The 17,368-nt window shown below is 55.1% G+C and overlaps 1 protein-coding gene across 2 annotated transcripts in view; it reads right to left on the minus strand.

The window, feature by feature from the left end:
* The window catches only part of PPP6R2 (protein phosphatase 6 regulatory subunit 2), a 63,936-nt gene that overhangs the window by 4,756 nt on the left and 41,812 nt on the right, over positions 1-17,368 (minus strand). For both annotated transcript variants that reach the window (XM_053943453.1, XM_053943454.1), the window contains exons 8-20: positions 15,493-15,606; positions 14,442-14,568; positions 13,649-13,801; positions 12,707-12,928; positions 10,932-10,996; positions 8,486-8,601; positions 7,564-7,649; positions 7,189-7,269; positions 6,734-6,831; positions 4,735-4,792; positions 3,756-3,883; positions 2,758-2,912; positions 264-417 (exon numbers count right to left, since the gene is read on the minus strand). In XM_053943453.1, coding sequence (XP_053799428.1) covers positions 264-417; positions 2,758-2,912; positions 3,756-3,883; positions 4,735-4,792; positions 6,734-6,831; positions 7,189-7,269; positions 7,564-7,649; positions 8,486-8,601; positions 10,932-10,996; positions 12,707-12,928; positions 13,649-13,801; positions 14,442-14,568; positions 15,493-15,606 — 1,557 coding nt within the window. The remainder of the gene's footprint in view (positions 1-263; positions 418-2,757; positions 2,913-3,755; positions 3,884-4,734; positions 4,793-6,733; positions 6,832-7,188; positions 7,270-7,563; positions 7,650-8,485; positions 8,602-10,931; positions 10,997-12,706; positions 12,929-13,648; positions 13,802-14,441; positions 14,569-15,492; positions 15,607-17,368) is intronic.

Raw genomic sequence — 17,368 nt, forward strand, 5'->3', positions numbered from 1 at the left:
TCTCTAAACCTTATTTTACTGGTTTTCTACCCCACTGAGGATACGGAAAGAGGGGCTGTGTCCCACCCCAGTCAGGAGCACTGGGAGGCAGCAGGAAGCACGAAGGAGCCCTGATCCAGGATCATCAGACAGTATTAAACAGCAAAAGGGAAGTGATGGGAAGGGGAAGAAGAAAGGATTACAGCCAGGCATTCCATCAAAATGTATCCCAAATATTCCCCCGTTCCCAAGTCCCAAGGGAGCTGGAATTCCGTGGCTCTTACCAGCAGAAAGGCTGGAAGTCTGTGAACTTGGCCCAGCCCTTCTCCTCCGGGGCGCTGCTCTGCGGGGCGGCCGAGTCCCACACGCTGGAGCCCACGTCCATGGCCACGGGCGGCGTGGGGCCCGCGGGCTCGAACACGGCCGTCCAGCCAGCCCCTAGGGACACCATAGCCTGGGTGCCAGCCCAGCCTCAGCCGGCCAGGAGCACCCCAGGGACATCCCAGGGACACGGCAACCCCGTCCGGGGACATCCCAGGGACACAGCAACCCAGCCCAGGGACATCCCAGGGACACAGCAACCCAGCCCAGGGACATCCCAGGGACACAGCAACCCAGCCCAGGGACATCCCAGGGACACAGCAACCCAGCCCAGGGACATCCCAGGGACACAGCAACCCAGCCCAGGGACATCCCAGGGACATGGCAACCCCGTCCGGGGACATCCGAGGGACACAGCAACCCAGCCCAGGGACATCCCAGGAACATAGCAACCCAGCCCAGGGACATCCCAGGGACACAGCAACCCAGCCCAGAAACACCCTGGGATCCCAGGGACATCCCAGGGACACAGCAACCCAGCCCAGAAACACCCTGGGATCCCAGGGACATCCCAGGGACACAGCAACCCAGCCCAGGGACATCCCAGGGACACGGCAACCCCGTCCGGGGACATCCGAGGGACACAGCAACCCAGCCCAGGGACATCCCAGGGACACAGCAACCCATCCCAGGGACATCCCAGGAACACCCCAGGGATCCCAGGGACATCCCAGGGACACAGCTGGGATCCCAGGGACATCCCAGGGATCCCATAGACACAGTGACCCAGCCCAGGAACACATCTGGGATCCCAGGGACAGACCAACCCATCCCAGGGACATCCCAGGGCCCCCCTTCCACACCCACCTGTGTCTCATGGAAATCCCTCTGTGGATGTTTATCCCCAGGAGAGGAATCCATGGACACACGTGACACCGTGGGTAGCTTCATCCCCCAAGTCAGTGATTCCCAGCTCCCAGTCCCTCAGTTCCCTGCCAAAAGCTCCCATCTTCATCCCCAATGGCTGGGTTTTAGGTAAAGAACTGATCAATGGATTCCAATATTTAAGATCCTAAAAATCACCCACTGCTTTTTTTTACAATCCTGGACAATTCCTCCTCCAGAACCTCTTTCCACTTCTAGTCCCACTTCCTACTTTCAGTCCTACAAATCCCACTTCTGGAATAGCGTTTTCCCTTAGCTTTTCCCAGGGAAGAGGGAGGATTGCAGAGCTCTGCAGGAATAGAACCAGGCAGGAGAGCTGCTCCCCTCAAGGCTGCATCCCCAAAACTGATCCCAAATTCCAGATGAGTCTCCAGAGGGTGACTGGGCTGGCACACACAGCCCACTGGGACTGGGAGGTTCATACTGGTTCTTCCCAATGGACTGGAATTATCTGACACTTCCAAAGGGGTGCAGAGAGCAGGATGATGGGATAACCCTGGCTGGTGCTCACAGTGACAACACAAAGGCAGCACCAGAGAAAATAATGGTTTAGAACTCAAAGAGTTCTTGGGAAAACAGATGGTTGGGAAAATGTTTTGTCCCTTGGAACTGTTCTGCTGACAGCACCATGTGTGTGTCCAGCATTCCCATGGTGTCATCTACACAAAGAGTTGTGAAAATCCCTGAAGGGAGCAGACAAGATGGAAAAAGACAATTTACAGGGGGCCTGGAGGGACAAGATACAGGGAATGGCTTCCAGCTCCAGGTTTAGATGGGATCTTGGGAAGAATTCCTGGCTGGGAGGGTGAGCAGGAACTGGGCTGGAATTGCCAGAGCAGCTGGGGCTGCCCCTGGATCCCTGGCAGTGCCCAAGGCCAGGCTGGACACTGGGGCTTGGAACAGGCTGGACAGTGGGAGGTGTCCCTGCCACGGCAGGGGTGGCACTGGAGGGGCTTTGGGGCTCCCTTCCCACCCAAACCCATTCCTGGCATTCCAGGAAAAGCCTGTTCCTCTGCACTCCTCCTCCAGTCACTGTAGGATGGGTTTACTGCTGGCAAAGCACAGCTGGAAAAGCAGGAGAATGGGCAGGGATGGGGGTGTGAAGACACCTGGCAAAGGTGGGCACACAACTCCTGTCCTGGCCAGGGAGGAGTTCAGGTCACATCCCTGCACCGCTGCTTTGATTGGGATTTGCACTGAAGGAGCTGGGATTCAGGGAACCACAGAACCATGGAATGGCTTGGGTGCGAGGGGACCTTAAAGCTCCTCTCATTCCAAGCCCTGCCATGGGCAGGGACCCTTTCCCTGGGATTCTCCCTGTGGGGCTGCCTGACACAAGGGCTGTTCTGGGGCAGGGCTCCAGCTCCCAGAGACTCCAGAGGCACAAAGTGAGCCCTGGCATTCCCGTTTCCCCCTGGCCAGGAGGAACTGGGGACTGTCCAGGGGAGCTGGCAGTGTGAGAGTGCTGCTGTGATCCCTGCAGACCCAGGGATGTGCTCCCAGCCCCAGTACCTTGGCAGGAGTCCGAGTCCTTCTGCTCCGGGGTGCTGCCCTTGTGTGGGGAGGGGGGTGGCCGCTCCTCCTCCTCCTCCGAGTCCACGCTGCCGTCGTGGTCCCCGTTCTCCAGGTCACTCTTGGAGCTCTCTGATGTCTGCGAGGCTCCAAACCTGAACAGGAACTGGGAATGAGCCACGCCCTACTCCCTCAGCTCCTCCTCCCTGTCCCTGGGGAAACAGCCCAGAGCCTTTCCCAGGGTTGTTTCCCCCACAGTATTTCCCCCAGCTGCTCAGGACAATTGTGGGTGCTCAGAGAGATTCCCCCAGACTCCCATGGGCTTTGGTGCCAGCATTCCCTGGAGGTGCAGGACAGAGCCAGGGCTGGGGACACCACACAAACCAGTGCCCAGCAAGGGGACAGACACTGGTGTGGAGCCCACCCTGTGCCCAGGCAGGACCTGAGGTTGTTGATGCTTGGCAAGGATATGGTGAGGTCTTGGATGTTTTCCCTGTTTCCTTTGATCACATTTCAGATTGGGAATTATGGAAATAACTTTATTTTAATGAGTGGTTCTGTCAAAGGGATGAAAAATTATTTCAAAGCCCGAGATGCCCCTGGGAGGCCTCTTGTTCTCACTTTCCTGATTTGAATGTTCTGAGAAAGAATGTTCTGCCCACTCCCCTCAGTCTCACCTCCTCTTCCTCCTCTTTTCTCCAAGGATGAGGGAAGGAGCAAACTCCAAGTGTTTCACACTAAGGGTGGGGGGTTTTAATGTGTTTGATTGAAGACTCATTAATTAGGTGTTCCCATTGTTAATGAATTCCCCTGAACTGGATCTGTCTCCAGTTCAAGAGAACCCCCAGCACAAGTGGAGGGAAAGTGCTCAGGGTTGTGTCAGATAAAACCTCACAGCCCCAAAATGACACAAAAGCCAAGGAATTCCTCCTGGCCTGGACTGAAATGTGCAGATTCCCAGCAGCAGGGGGAAAATCAGGGTTCTGCTTTCCCCTTACCGTGTCCTGGACTTGACCTGGGTTGCGTAGGAGATGTCCTTCTCCTCCCAGATATCCTCCTCCTCCTCGTTGTCGTCGAACTGCTGGATGCGCTCGTTGCAGCAGGCCTCGAACAGGGAGGCGTTGGGCTGCAGGACCAAAGGGAAATCACATTCCAGAGGTTCTCTGGAGACACTGCTTTAAGCCCAAGTCTCAGGGCTGACCAAATCCAGCTTAGCTCAGGAGCTGGGATCACCTGGGATCACCACAGTCCAGCGGCTGCTTTGCTTTGGGACAATAAACCAGGGAAGGCCAGGAACAGCCTGGCAATGTTTAGATCCATGAGAAATTCATCTCTGCCTATGCTCCCCTAATCTGTCTGGAAAGATGATCTAAGGCTGTGAGAGCTGGGCGTGTTCACCTGGACAAGAGCGGAATCCAGGAGATCTCAGAGCCCTGCCAGGGCCTAAAGGGGCTCCAGGGGAGCTGCAGAGGGACTGGGGACAATCCTGCAGGGACAGGACACAGGGAATGGCTCCCACTGCCAGAGGGCAGGGATGGATGGGATCTTGGGAATTGGGAATTCCTGGCTGGGCTGGAATTGCCAGAGCAGCTGGGGCTGCTCCTGCATCCCTGGCAGTGCCCAAGGCCAGGCTGGGCACTGGGGCTGGAGCAGCCTGGGACAGTGGGAGGTGTCCCTGCCATGGCAGGGGTGGCACTGCAGGGGCTTTGGGGTCCCTTCCCACCCAAGCCATCCCAGGATTCCACGATTCTAGGAACAATCTGGCACCGCAGGGAGGGAGGAAGATTCCCTCCATGCCAGGGTGCTGCCTCAGAGGGAACATTTCCTGGGAGAATCCCCTGAGGGGCTGAGCAGTGCCTGGCTCTCTCAGGCCCCCCTGCATTGGCCAAACCCCCCCAAACCTTTCTTCTCTCAGAATGCAAGCAGCACCTCTCCAGAACCACCTCTATCCCAGCCCCAGCCCAGGTCCCCACTCACGCTGTCGTCGTCAGCGTCGATGTTGAAGTTGATCTCGGCGATGCGGTCAAAGGGAGCGCTGGGAGGGAGGAGGGAGGGAAGAGCCTCAGGGGTGGCTCCGAGGAGCCCGTGCTTCCCAGAGGGACAGCAGCAGAGCCAGAGCCACTCCTGGGCTGGGATCCCTGCACAGCCTCTCCTGCCCCCAGGCCACGGTGTCCCCTCACTGAGGGAAGGGTTTTTCCAGCCTAGAAGATTCCCTGCCCACCGCAGGGGAGGCACTGGAGCGGCTTCCTGGGGGACAGCCGGGGGGGTCGGGCTGTGCTCCAGGGAACAGGGACAGGAGGAGAGGGAACGGCCTCAGGCTGGGCCAGGGGAGGGGCAGGGTGGGCAGCAGCAGGAGTTTCCCCATGGAAAGGGGGTCAGGCCTTGGCTGGGGCTGCCCAGGGAGGTTTGGAGTGCCCATCCCTGGAGGTGTTTAAGGAATTCCTGGAGGTGGCACTCAGGGCTCTGGGCTGGGGACAAGCTGGGCATTGGGCACAGCTGGGACTGGATGGGCTGGGAGGGCTTTCACAGCCTCAGGGATTTTGGGATTCTGTGAATCTCAATGCAGGAGTGGCTCAAAGCCCGAGATGTGGCTGTTCTGTGATGGTATCCCAGGATGTGCATATCACAGGATGACCTAATTCCCAGTCCAAGCCGGGAGAGCCCCTGGTGGGAACAGCAGAGGGTGCTGCAGGCCCAGAAATTCCCAATTCCCAGAGTTTGGATCCAGAAAGCGTTCACTCTCCCTACTCATGGATCCGTAGCTCTTCCAGTGTTATTTTCTTTGAAAGACTCTCCAGTTCAGTACTCCTGCAATCCCAGGGACCCTGACACATGACTGATACTCCTTAAATATTCCAATTCACTTCCAGCCCAGTGTCCAACAGCCGGAAACAGCTGGTAGGGAGCACCACTCCCAGAATATTCCAGGTTTTGCAGTACATTCTTCTTTTCCAATCACAAACAGAGCCATAGCATCCCAAGCACAGACTTTTTCCAGCTTCATGTTCATTTTACACCGGGCACGAAGCACCAGCTCCTCAGGGATTTAACTCCTCCCTGCCCATCACTCACATGGGGCTGTATTTGCCAGTAGTGAAAAATCTATTTTATTTATTTTATTTTATTTTAATTTACTTAGTTTTTTTTAAAAAATATGTGTAGAATTGAATAATTTCTGTTCAATTCAACTCTTGATTCTATTCTGGAACTTTTTGACCTTATCAAGTTTCTGACATCTCTAAGGCTCATGAAAAACCCTGGATGGGAAGGGCAGAGGTGCTGCCTTGGATCCCAAGGAATTCCTGGGATGGACACAAACCCAGGAGCACTGGGATCCCCTGGAACACTGCTCTGTCCACAACTGGTCCCAGTTTCAGGACCGTTATGGCCACTGGGATAATCCCAGTGCCAGGTACATTTCTAAGGAGAGAGGATGAGCTGCAGCTTTAATGGGATTAAAGGAATTCTGTAAAAGCAGCAAATTTTGAGCTCTGGATTCAGCAAGTTGTGTAACACTGAATCCCCTTTCCTGTCTCCCTGAACTGCCACTGCTCCTGATCATTCCTGCTCCCTTCCTCAGGAGGGGGAAAATGGCTGCATTTTCCACGGATTCCATCAGAGCACTGTCCCTTCACTCCTCCTTCCAATAAGGATTTAATTCCTTGGAAAAGATCTGTTTAACTGCCCAGAGTTTGCTCTCATGCTTTGCCTTTAAACTCATTCCAGACCAGGGCTGGACAACAGTTGCCTGCTTTATTTCTCTCTTTGAAATGAAGGAATACTTTTCCTTCCTTCTCCACCTGGCTCTGGAGATCGGGCTGGGCTCCTGGAAAACAAGGAGCTGTTTACAACCTGAGGAGGGATAACAAGGCTCATTTTTAAACCTGAACCAGAGGGAGGATGGGATGCCAAGAGGCTGAAATGCCAATCACCCCCAGACTCACTTGGTACCATCACCAAACACCCCCACACTCACTTGATGTTGTCATCCTGGTCTGCAAACTCCTCGTCGTTGAAGCCGAACTGATCCACGAAATTGGCCGTCATCTGCTGGATCTGGTACTCGGAAAAGGCCTGGGAAGGGATCCCAAAAAATCCATCAGTAGGGTGTCCAGAGACACTCCAGAAACAGTCAGTGGAGCTGCATGGAAACAGCTTCTCCAGGAAAGCATTAAAATCCCAGAAGTGTGTGAAATCCTCATTCCAACCCCTTCCCAGAGCAGGGTCACACAGAGCTCTGGGATTCCCCACCCCCCGATGCCTCCTGCGCTGCTCCCGGGTGGATCCCAGGCCATGGAACTGCCCTGGGAAAGCCCAAAGGAGCTGAACACAGACTGGGAGCAGAGTTCAGGAAGCTGCTCCACAGCAGGATGACCAAAGGCAACCAGAGCAGCGAGTTTCCTGGGAATAGTGAAGATGTTCCCAACTCACCTGCTGGAGAGTGAGCTCGTTGGGAAAAGCACTCTCAATGTCCTCATCCTCGCTGGAGGAGTGCAGGTGGTGGGTGCTCACCTGGGAAAGCACAAACCAGTCAGGGAACCAGGGAAATCTGGAAAAGCTCCAGTGTTTCAGTTCCACCAAAGCCCAGACTCCTGCCCAGGCAGGAGCTGCCCCAAGGAATCCCAGGGACCAGCTCAGCACCATGCATCAGCTCTGCTGAAGGACTGTTAATGGAATATGCTTATGGAAATGCTTTCTACTCTGCTTTGAAGTGCTCTTCAGCAAAATAAGGAAAGTGAGATAAACCAGGAAAACCCCTTTCTTCTGTTATGGGAAGCCCAGCAGGCACTGGAGTGACCAACTCACCAAATCCACCGTGTTTCTCCGGTTCGTCTCCGTCAGCGTCTCCTCCACGAAACTCTCCCACCTGCCCCTGCAGTCCTCAGGCAGCTCTGGAATGAGAGGGAGAAAACCACGGGAGTTCTGAGCCAGCTGAACTCCTTGGGGACTCACCTGGGCTAAGGACTCACAGCTTCTCTCACCTTGCCGGGAACAATCCCCAGCAGAGCTCCAGCTGTGCTTGGGTCTTCCCTTTCCTCCTGGGGACTTGGGGGAACCCTTCCCTCCCATCCCTCCCAGCCCAGCACAACTGGGAGCCCAAAAGTGAGTAGAACTTGAGGGTTGAGGAAAGGAAATGGAGAAATAACAAAAGCAGAAAAGAGCAGAAGATTGTGCCCCAGATTGTCACTGCCCGGCTGTGCCCTGTCCCAGCCTGGCAGGGGCTGAACGGTGGGGATGGAAAAGGTGGAAAATGGAAAATCTTCCTTCCTCCCACCCAAACCCATGGGACAAAAACAGTTCCCCAAGTGGATCCAGTGAGGGCAGGATGGACCCAGCCTGGCAATGGGAATACCCCTGATGAGCACATCTGGGGCCTCTGGGGACACCTCGTGTCTCTTTCTTCAGAGAGTCATGGAATCATGGGATGGGCTGGGTGGGAAGGGACTCAAACCCCATCCAGAGCCACCCCTGCCATGGCAGGGTCACCTTCCACTGTCCAATCATAACCTCACTGTGTGGAAACCAAGAGCAGCCAAATGGGGTCTCACCATACTTTAAATGATGGGATATTGTGGGATTTCCCTGGGAATCCTTTCCAATGGGAAAGGATCTTGCGGAAATACCTCAGTGAGTCCTTCCAGGAGCTCCTAAGGGTTATTATTCCCTGGAGAGCAGTGAGGGGGAGCTGAAGAGGAGGAGGAAGAGGAGAAGGAGGAGCAGGCGGTACCTTTGATGAAGTCACTGATCTGGGTCTGCATGGGCCCCTTCTCCATGTTGTGCACCACGGCGTTGGCGATGCGGGTCAGGTGCCCCATGTTCCCTCTCCTCCTGCCGCCCTCTGCCCTGGAACAGAGAGCAGCCGCTACCCTCGGAGCCGGGACACCCTCGGAGCCGGGACACCCTCGGAGACGGTATACCCTCGGAGCCGGGATACCCTCGGAGACGGGATACCCATGGAACCCGGATACCCATGGAACTGGGATAACCACAGAGCTGGGATGGGATACCCATGGAGCCAGAACACCCACAGAGCTGGGACACCTACAGAGCTAGAATACCCATGGAGTTGGGATGGGATGCCCATGGAGCCAGGATACCCATGGAGCTGGGACAGAGCCCTGGGAATGGCCCTGGAACTCCTGCCCAATGGCCACAGAATTCCTGCCCCAATGGCCACACAATTCCAGCCCCAATGGCCACAGAATTCCTGCCCCAATGGCCACACAATTCCAGCCCCAATGGCCACACAATTCCAGCCCCAATGGCCACAGAATTCCTGCCCCAATGGCCACACAATTCCAGCCCCAATGGCCACAGAATTCCTGCCCCAATGGCCACACAATTCCAGCCCCAATGGCCACACAATTCCAGCCCCAATGGCCACAGAATTCCTGCCCCAATGGCCACACAATTCCAGCCCCAATGGCCACAGAATTCCTGCCCCAATGGCCACACAATTCCAGCCCCAATGGCCACACAATTCCAGCCCCAATGGCCACAGAATTCCTGCCCCAATGGCCACACAATTCCAGCCCCAATGGCCCTGGCGTTCCAGCCCCAATGCCCATAGAATTCCTGCCCCAATGCCCACAGAAGTCAAACTCCAATGCCCACAGAAGACCAGCCCAAATGGCCACAGAATTCCTGCCCCAATGGCCACAGAACTCCAGCCCCACACTTCCCAGAGTTCCCTGCAGAACCGCAGCAGGGATCAGCCCTGCTCTGGCAGGGCTCTCTCCCCAGCACGGGGACCTTCCCTCATTTTACCCTGCTTCCTCCTGATCCCTCCTCCCACTCAGGTAATGTGGGAGGGGCTCCAAACAAGGAGCTAAACATGGAAAAGATGCAGGAATGAATCTGATTGTAATTCCTAGGGAAGAAAACTCCCAGAGTTAAGGATCTACAGCACAGCTACTGGCAGAGCTCCGAGGAGGGCTGGGATTGCAGCAGTGACTCCCCCAGAACAGAAGACATTCCCATCCAACCATGGGATTCCCCTTAGGATAAAACCAGATCCCAAGACAGAGCCCGAGCAGCCCAGAGTCCCTTCTCTGGCTCCTCACTGCTTCCCTTCCTGCAGAGTGAAGCCGTGCTCCACACCAGCTCAGGGAACAGTTTGGGTGGGAAGGGAGCTCAGAGCCCCTGCAGTGCCACCCTTGCCATGGCAGGGACACCTCCCACTGTCCCAGGCTGCTCCAGTCCCAGTGCCCAGCCTGGCCTTGGGCACTGCCAGGGATCCAGGGGCAGCCCTGCTGGTCTCCATCTGCCCACTGAGAGCGGCCAAGATTCTTCCTGGAAACTCCACCTTCCCAAAGCCCCAGCTGAGATTCCTCTGCTTAAATCCCTATTTTCTCCCTTCCACTCAGATTCTTTCCAGTGTGGTGGTGACTGGAACTCTGGCAGGAAATAGGGATGAGCTCTGGCTCCTTTCTGGTTTAATCAAGAAAACTCCCAAGCAGCACTCAGGGATATTTATGGTCCTACAGAACTGGGTAAGGAAATGCCCAGCAAAATTCCTTATGTGGACAAGGGGCTGTAAAAAGAACCAAAAACCCAAAAACCCAAACCACACCACCAAAAAAAAAAAAAAAGTAATCCAAATCTCAATCCACCAATTATGGCCTAAACAACTCCAGTGGGACTCCAAAGCCCTTGGAAGCAACCCAGAGCTCAAAATAGAGAGGGAGGACCAAACACTGAGCTGGACACGGAAACTGAAGCCTCTGGAATATTTCCACTTTAATGTTTTAGTTCTTTTAGAATATTTAGTTCTAATCAGCACAAAATCCAAGGGGTATATAAAGCTAAAATAGGAAATCCAGGCCACAAATGCTTGGCCATCCCAACTTCCAACAGTTTTCTACTCCAGGGAGAATAAAATGGTGCATTTAAAACATAACAAAACAAAAAATTTTAAAAGTGAATATTCCATGGGATTCCCTGAGAAAGCAGGAAAGCAGAAGACTGAGTGTTTGGGATGGGGTGCTGGAAACATCCATAAAACCCATCATGCCTTCAAATCCTGTCTATTTGGGAATTTGGCTTGTCAGCATGCAAACCACCCCAGTTCCAAATCCCAACCAAAATCCAAGTCTGCTTGGACACCATTAAAATGGAAATTCTCCAAGAATATTCCAAAGTCAGTGTGCAGCCCCGGGCCAGCAATTCCTTACTGGATTTTGTCATTGGCTTCCCAGGCGTCCAATATCCTCTGCACCAGGCAGCACTTCTGGAACAGCTGCGGGGGGAAAGGGAGAACGTTCCGGATTTTCCAAAGCAGAACTGTGGATCCTGCTGTTCCTTCCCTTGCTCCTCCTCGGGAGCTCAAAGCTCAGCCCTTCCCCTGCCCGAGAGCCCAATTCCTTCCTGGTTATTTCCCAGAGGATCCCAGCAGAGCAGCAACACCTGGAGCATCCCCAGGCTGCTCCTGAGCCTCCCAGCAGCAGGAATTAAAGCACTGCTGGCATTTTCCAACCACCACGCTGAGGCCTGGCCACCAACAGCTGGAGTGTTCTTGGTTAGTTTTTTTGTCCAAAATTTGTAGCAATTTTTACTAAAAAAAATGGAATTTTAACAATAAATGGGGATAATTTTAATAATAAATAGGGATAATTTTAATAAATACCAAGGTATTCACAGGGTCATTAAATGAGGGGAGTTTTAATGGGATGCTGCAAATAAAGGGACAACAGCAACAACAGCTCCATGAGAACCACTACGAATGATAATAATAATAAAGCCCACTAAAAATTGATAATAAATAATAAAAATAATTTTTAAAAGGCAATAAATTATAACAAAACCCACTAAAAATTATATATGAAAATAAATAATAAGAAATCCACACTGAGACAAGTTCCTGTTCTGGAACAGCCGACCCCAGAGATCCCTGGTGACCCCAGCCCATCCCAGAGATCCCTGGTGACCCCAGTCCCACCCCGGGGATCCCCTGGTGACCCCAGCCCATCCCATCCCAGAGATCCCTGGTGACCCCAGTCCCACCCTAGAGATCCCTGGTGACCCCAGTCCCACCCCGGGGATCCCCTGGTGACCCCAGCCCATCCCATCCCAGAGATCCCTGGTGACCCCAGTCCCACCCTAGAGATCCCTGGTGACCCCAGTCCCACCCCGGGGATCCCCTGGTGACCCCAGCCCATCCCATCCCAGAGATCCCTGGTGACCCCAGCCCACCCTAGAGATTCCTGGTGACCCCAGCTCACTCCAGAGATCCCTGGTGACCCCAGCCCACCCCGGAGATCCCCTGGTGACCCCAGTCCCACCCCAGGGATCCCCTGGTGACCTCAGCCCATCCCAGAGATTCCTGGTGACCCCAGCCCATCCCAGAGATCCCTGGTGACCCCAGTCCCACCCTAGAGATCCCTGGTGACCCCAGCCCACCCCGGGGATCCCCTGGTGACCCCAGCCCATCCCAGGGATCCCTGGTGACCCCAGTCCCACCCTAGAGATCCCTGGTGACCCCAGCCCACCCCGGGGATCCCCTGGTGACCCCAGCCCATCCCAGGGATCCCTGGTGACCCCAGTCCCACCCTAGAGATCCCTGGTGACCCCAGCCCACCCCGGGGATCCCCTGGTGACCCCAGCCCATCCCAGGGATCCCTGGTGACCCCAGTCCCACCCTAGAGATCCCTGGTGACCCCAGTCCCACCCCGGGGATCCCCTGGTGACCCCAGCCCATCCCATCCCAGAGATCCCTGGTGACCCCAGCCCACCCTAGAGATCCCTGGTGACCCCAGCCCACCCTAGAGATCCCTGGTGACCCCAGCCCACCCTAGAGATTCCTGGTGACCCCAGTCCCACCCCGGGGATCCCCTGGTGACCCCAGCCCATCCCAGAGATCCCTGGTGACCCCAGCCCACCCCGGGGATCCCTGGTGACCCCAGTCCCACCCCAGAGATCCCTGGAGACTCCAGCCCATCCCAGCTCTCACGTGGGTGACCATGACGTTCTCGGTGGCTCCGGCTGGGGGCTCCGAGGGCTCCGAGGGCTCCGCTGGCTCCGGGGCCGCGCTCCCGCTCGGAGCCTCCTCTTTGCTGCCCGGCTCCCCCGGGCTGGGCTTCCCCTCGTGCGCCGAGTGGGACAGGATGGCTGCTATGGACAGCTCCACTTGGAAATGCAAAAAGTTATTCCACGTGTATTTAAAAAATAAATCCTGGAGGAGAAATAAGAGATGGAAGAGTTTACTCGGGATATTCTAATGGTATCAGGGATCTTTAAGGATCTTCCCAATTCAACCCATCCCAGGATTCTGGGACTCTGGGATATTAAATTGTTGCCCAAGCTGTTGTTTGATCAAGCAATTCCACTCAAACAGTTTTCCTGCTACATGCCAGCACTCACTGCAGGCTGGGTTCTACATTCCCAGGGCACTCAGTCTGTTGGGAAATCAGTGAATATTCTCAATAAATGGAGCACTTAGGAATCCTCTCACACAGACAGCACTCACAGCACAGACACACTGAATTAAACAACTTAACTCTGCTGGGGATCAGTGAAGCCTAGGAAAAACAGGAACTAAATCACTGCTAAGGGTGGAATTAATTCTCTTAAGGCTGCACAGGTTCTGGGAGGCTTTTTCCAGCCTCAGGGATCCTGGGAGAAAATTCATCTCTCATCATTCCAGGAGCTCACACACACAGCACAGACTGTTTCACACCTTCTCCACTGAACTGACACGGAATTGGAAGTGTGAGGCTCAGTCCAAAACCCCAAAGAGTCGGATTTGGATCACAAAAGCTCCTGCAGGGATCTGCTCCTTGCCGGAGCAGGTAAGGGAAACACCAGGACTTTGGCCCCCCGGCACGAGCCCCGCACAGAACGGATCCCAGGTGGAACTGCCCCGTCCCTGCCCGCGGTGGCCCCGGACACTCACAAGTAACAAGTCCATGGTGCCGAGCCTGCAGAGCTCCTGGTTGATGCTGGGGGTGTTGGTGTGCAGCAGCGCCGCGATCAGCCGCGAGCCGTGCAGCCGCGCGTTCCCCAGCGGCTCCTCCAGCACCCCCAGCGTGGTCAGGATCGCCGGTTTCTGAGGAGCAGGGACGGCAGTCAGGGGAGGACAACGTTCCCACAGCGCGCCAGGGCTCTACAGCGCCTCGGCCGAAAACTCAACCATGGGAATTCCACCTCACCAGGGTGGGGCAGAGCCCTGGGACCACTGCCCAGGGAGGGCCTGAGTGCCCCACTCTGCAGACATCCCAAACCCAGCTGGACGTGTCCCTGTGTCACCCGCTCCAGGTGACCCTGCCCTGCAGGGGGCTGCACTGGACGATCCCTAACAACCCCACCAGTTCGGGGATTCTCAGATTTAACAGAACCCTCCCATTTAAGGAATGTTCTCAGCAGGGAAACCTAAACCACCTTCCCAAGAAGATGGTTCTAGGGCCACTGGGAGATTTGACTTTCAAACCAGAAGATTAAAATCCAACTATCCACTGAAAATTCCTTCCTCTCCATCCCTTCCCATCTCCAGTCAATCCCCCAGTCCCAAAGATTTCCCTGAACACAACCCTCAGACTCCTGCTGCAGACTCCTGCTGCAGATTCCTGCTGCAGACTCCTGCTGCTCATCCCTGCAGGCCTGAGTTGCAGAATCTGCGTGTGGATTTCCCTTCCCTGGGCACGTGTCCTCGCTGGAGCTGTCTGGACTCCCGGGAATGCCGGCGGTACCTTGGGTGGACGCAGCAGCAGCTGGTGGAAGTCCTTGAGCCGGGGCTCGATGCCGTGTAAGATGCTGCTGTTGACAGTGTAAGACCTCTCGAATCCCTGAGTGTACGAGTCCATCAGGCCTTCCACTCTGAGGGAACACCAGGATTCACTCGGAGGCACTCACCATTCCCTCTTCCCATTCTGAACAACCAAGTGATACCAGGGTCCTCAAGGTCCCTCCCAACCCAGTCCATCCTGGGATTCTGGGACTTTATGATATTAAACCACTGCCCAACTCTGTTTAATCAGCAATTCCACTAAAACCATTTTCTTTCTACACTTCCTGCATTCCATCTTCCCTCTCCTGGGGCCCAGAACTGCCCCCAGTATCCAGAGGTGGAGATTTTGTTAAAGAGCCTCCAGTCACACTGGCCATGTCAGTGGTTTTCTCTTGAAAAATGAGGATGAAAAGTAATAACATTCAGCTCCTGAACACATTCCCATACCTGCATGGTATAGATTCTATTATATTAGTTATTTCTATTATTTATTATACTGTATTAGTTAATATTGGTATCATTTCCCAGGTGCTGCTCACACAACCAAACCTGTGCTGAGCTCAGGAGGAGCTGACTAGAAATAACCTCCCAGCAGAGCCGGCAAACCACATTCCCAAAGTGTTTCCTGGGGTTCCAAATTCCCAAACACTTCCAAAGGGAACAGCTCAGCAAGAGTTACCCAACAAATGTTTGTTCCTCCCACTGTCCCAGGCTGCTCCAGCCCCAGTGTCCAGCCTGGCCCTGGGCACTGCCAGGGATCCAGGGGCAGCCCCAGCTGCTCTGGGCACCCTGTGCCAGGGCCTGCCCACCCTCCCAGCCAGGAATTCCTAACTCCCAGTATCCCATCTAAGACTTTCCTCTTCCAGCTTGAAGCAATTCCCTGTGTCTGGGCGGTGCCCGTCCCTCTGTGCCCCCAGCCCCGGCAGGAGCCCCCGGGCGGTCCCGAGGCACAGTCCCGGTGATCCCGGGGTGATCCCGGGGTGATCCCGGTGATCCCGGCGGTCCCGGCTCACCCGGAGCGCCGCGTTTCCAGCAGCGTCAGGAGCACCTGGGTTCCGTTCACGATGCAGGTCTCGCTCTGCTCCCCGTCGAACATGTTCCTGAGGAGCTGCTCCACGCACTCCTGCCTGGGGACACAGGGGGGTCACTCACACGGGGCTGGGGCTGCTCCCGGGCTGCTGCACCCACCGAGGCTTTGTCACGGAAGGCAAAGGGAAGATCCCACTCTTCCCGCTGCTCTCTGCCAGACCAAGGAATGGCGGGTGGGAGGAACAGGAGGCTGAGGACAGCCCTGCTCCCCAGCTCACACAATCACACAATCCCTGGGTTGGGAGAGACCTCCAAGAGCATCGAGCCCAGCCCAGCCCAACAGCTCAGGCAGACCCTGGCACCCAGTGCCACATCCAGGCTTTTTAAACACATCCAGGGGTGGTGACCCCACCACCTCCCCGGGCAGCCATTCCAGAACTTTATCACCTTTCTGGAAAAGCTTTTTCCTGATATCCAACCTGAATTTCCCTTGGCGTAGTTTAAGACTGTCTCCTCCGGTTCTGTCAGTTGTTGCTCCAGCTCCTGCAGCTCCTGTTCCCCACCACATCCCAGCTCCGTCCCTCAGGGACAGCTTCCCAAAATCCAGCCCTCAGCAAGTCCCTTCCCAGCCTTCCCCAGTTCCACATCCAGCCAAACCCAGCATCCCTGGAGTTCACAGCCCAATCCTGACTATTTTCTAACGTTCCAAAAAGTCGCCTTTCCATGGGTATAAATAAAATATGAGACAAAAATGTGAAAACAGCTGAATAATTCATGAGGGAGGATTATTTGAAAAAGGAGCATCTAAATACCCTCTGTCAGCAGAGAAGGGGAGGTAAAGGAGGCAATTTTCTGTAATGAACCAAATTCCCTTTATAGGACCCAGCCAGCAGCTCCTGAACCTGGATTTCGGGCTCATTCCCTGATCCCACCTCCTTCATGTTGATCATTCATTCCTGACTCAGGGATGACAAAAGTTATCCAAGACCCAAAAGGTCACTGTAATGCTGGGAAAATTGGCCAGGAAGGGTAATGAGCTTTGTGACCTTCAGCAGAAAGGGAAGAAGAGTAAAAGAACCCCTTTGCCCAAAATGCTCCTTTATTTTGAGCAGGAATTCTGGAGATGGTTCCTGGAAGTGCAGGGTCCTACAGCCCTCTCCAAAACTATGAAGAAAGCCTAAAATTACCAAAAAAGTCTGTAAGTGCCATGTCTTCTATGGCCATCACTGCAAGGAATCACAGCCCTTATTAAAGGTCCTGGGATTTCCCAGAGGGAATGACCGAGCTGCAATCCCATCTCCAAAATTCTGAGGGCTCAGAACCAGCACAGAGGAGAGGCCATCCAGTCAGGGATGTGACCTCCAGTGGCTCCAGCTCCAGAGCCCAACAGCAGCAGCACCTGGAGCTGCTGGAGAGAGCCCAGAGGAGGCCCCGGAGCTGCTGCAGGGCTGGAGCCCCTCAGTTCCCAGGGATCCAGGCTGGGAGAGCTGGGAATGTTCACCTGGAGAGGAGAAGGATCCAGGGAGAGCTCAGAGCCCCTGGCAGGGCCTAAAGGGGCTCCAGGAGAGCTGCAACTCTCCTGGGGACAAGGCCTGCAGGGACAGGACACAGGGAATGGCTCCCACTGCCAGAGGGCAGCGATGGATGGGATCTTGGCAATTGGGAATTCCTGGCTGGGAGGGTGGGGAGAGGCTGGGCTGGAGTTCCCAGAGCAGCCCTGGCAGTGTCCAAGGCCAAGCTGGACACTGGGGCTTGGAGCAGCCTGGGACATGGCAGGGGTGGCACTGGAGGGAATCTGAGGTCCCTTCCCATCCAACCCCTTCCAGGGTTCCATGAAAGGTCAACACTTCCCTAGCACAG

The sequence above is a fragment of the Vidua chalybeata genome, chromosome 5 (assembly GCF_026979565.1).
Source record: "Vidua chalybeata isolate OUT-0048 chromosome 5, bVidCha1 merged haplotype, whole genome shotgun sequence".
Taxonomy (NCBI): Eukaryota; Metazoa; Chordata; class Aves; order Passeriformes; family Viduidae; genus Vidua; species Vidua chalybeata.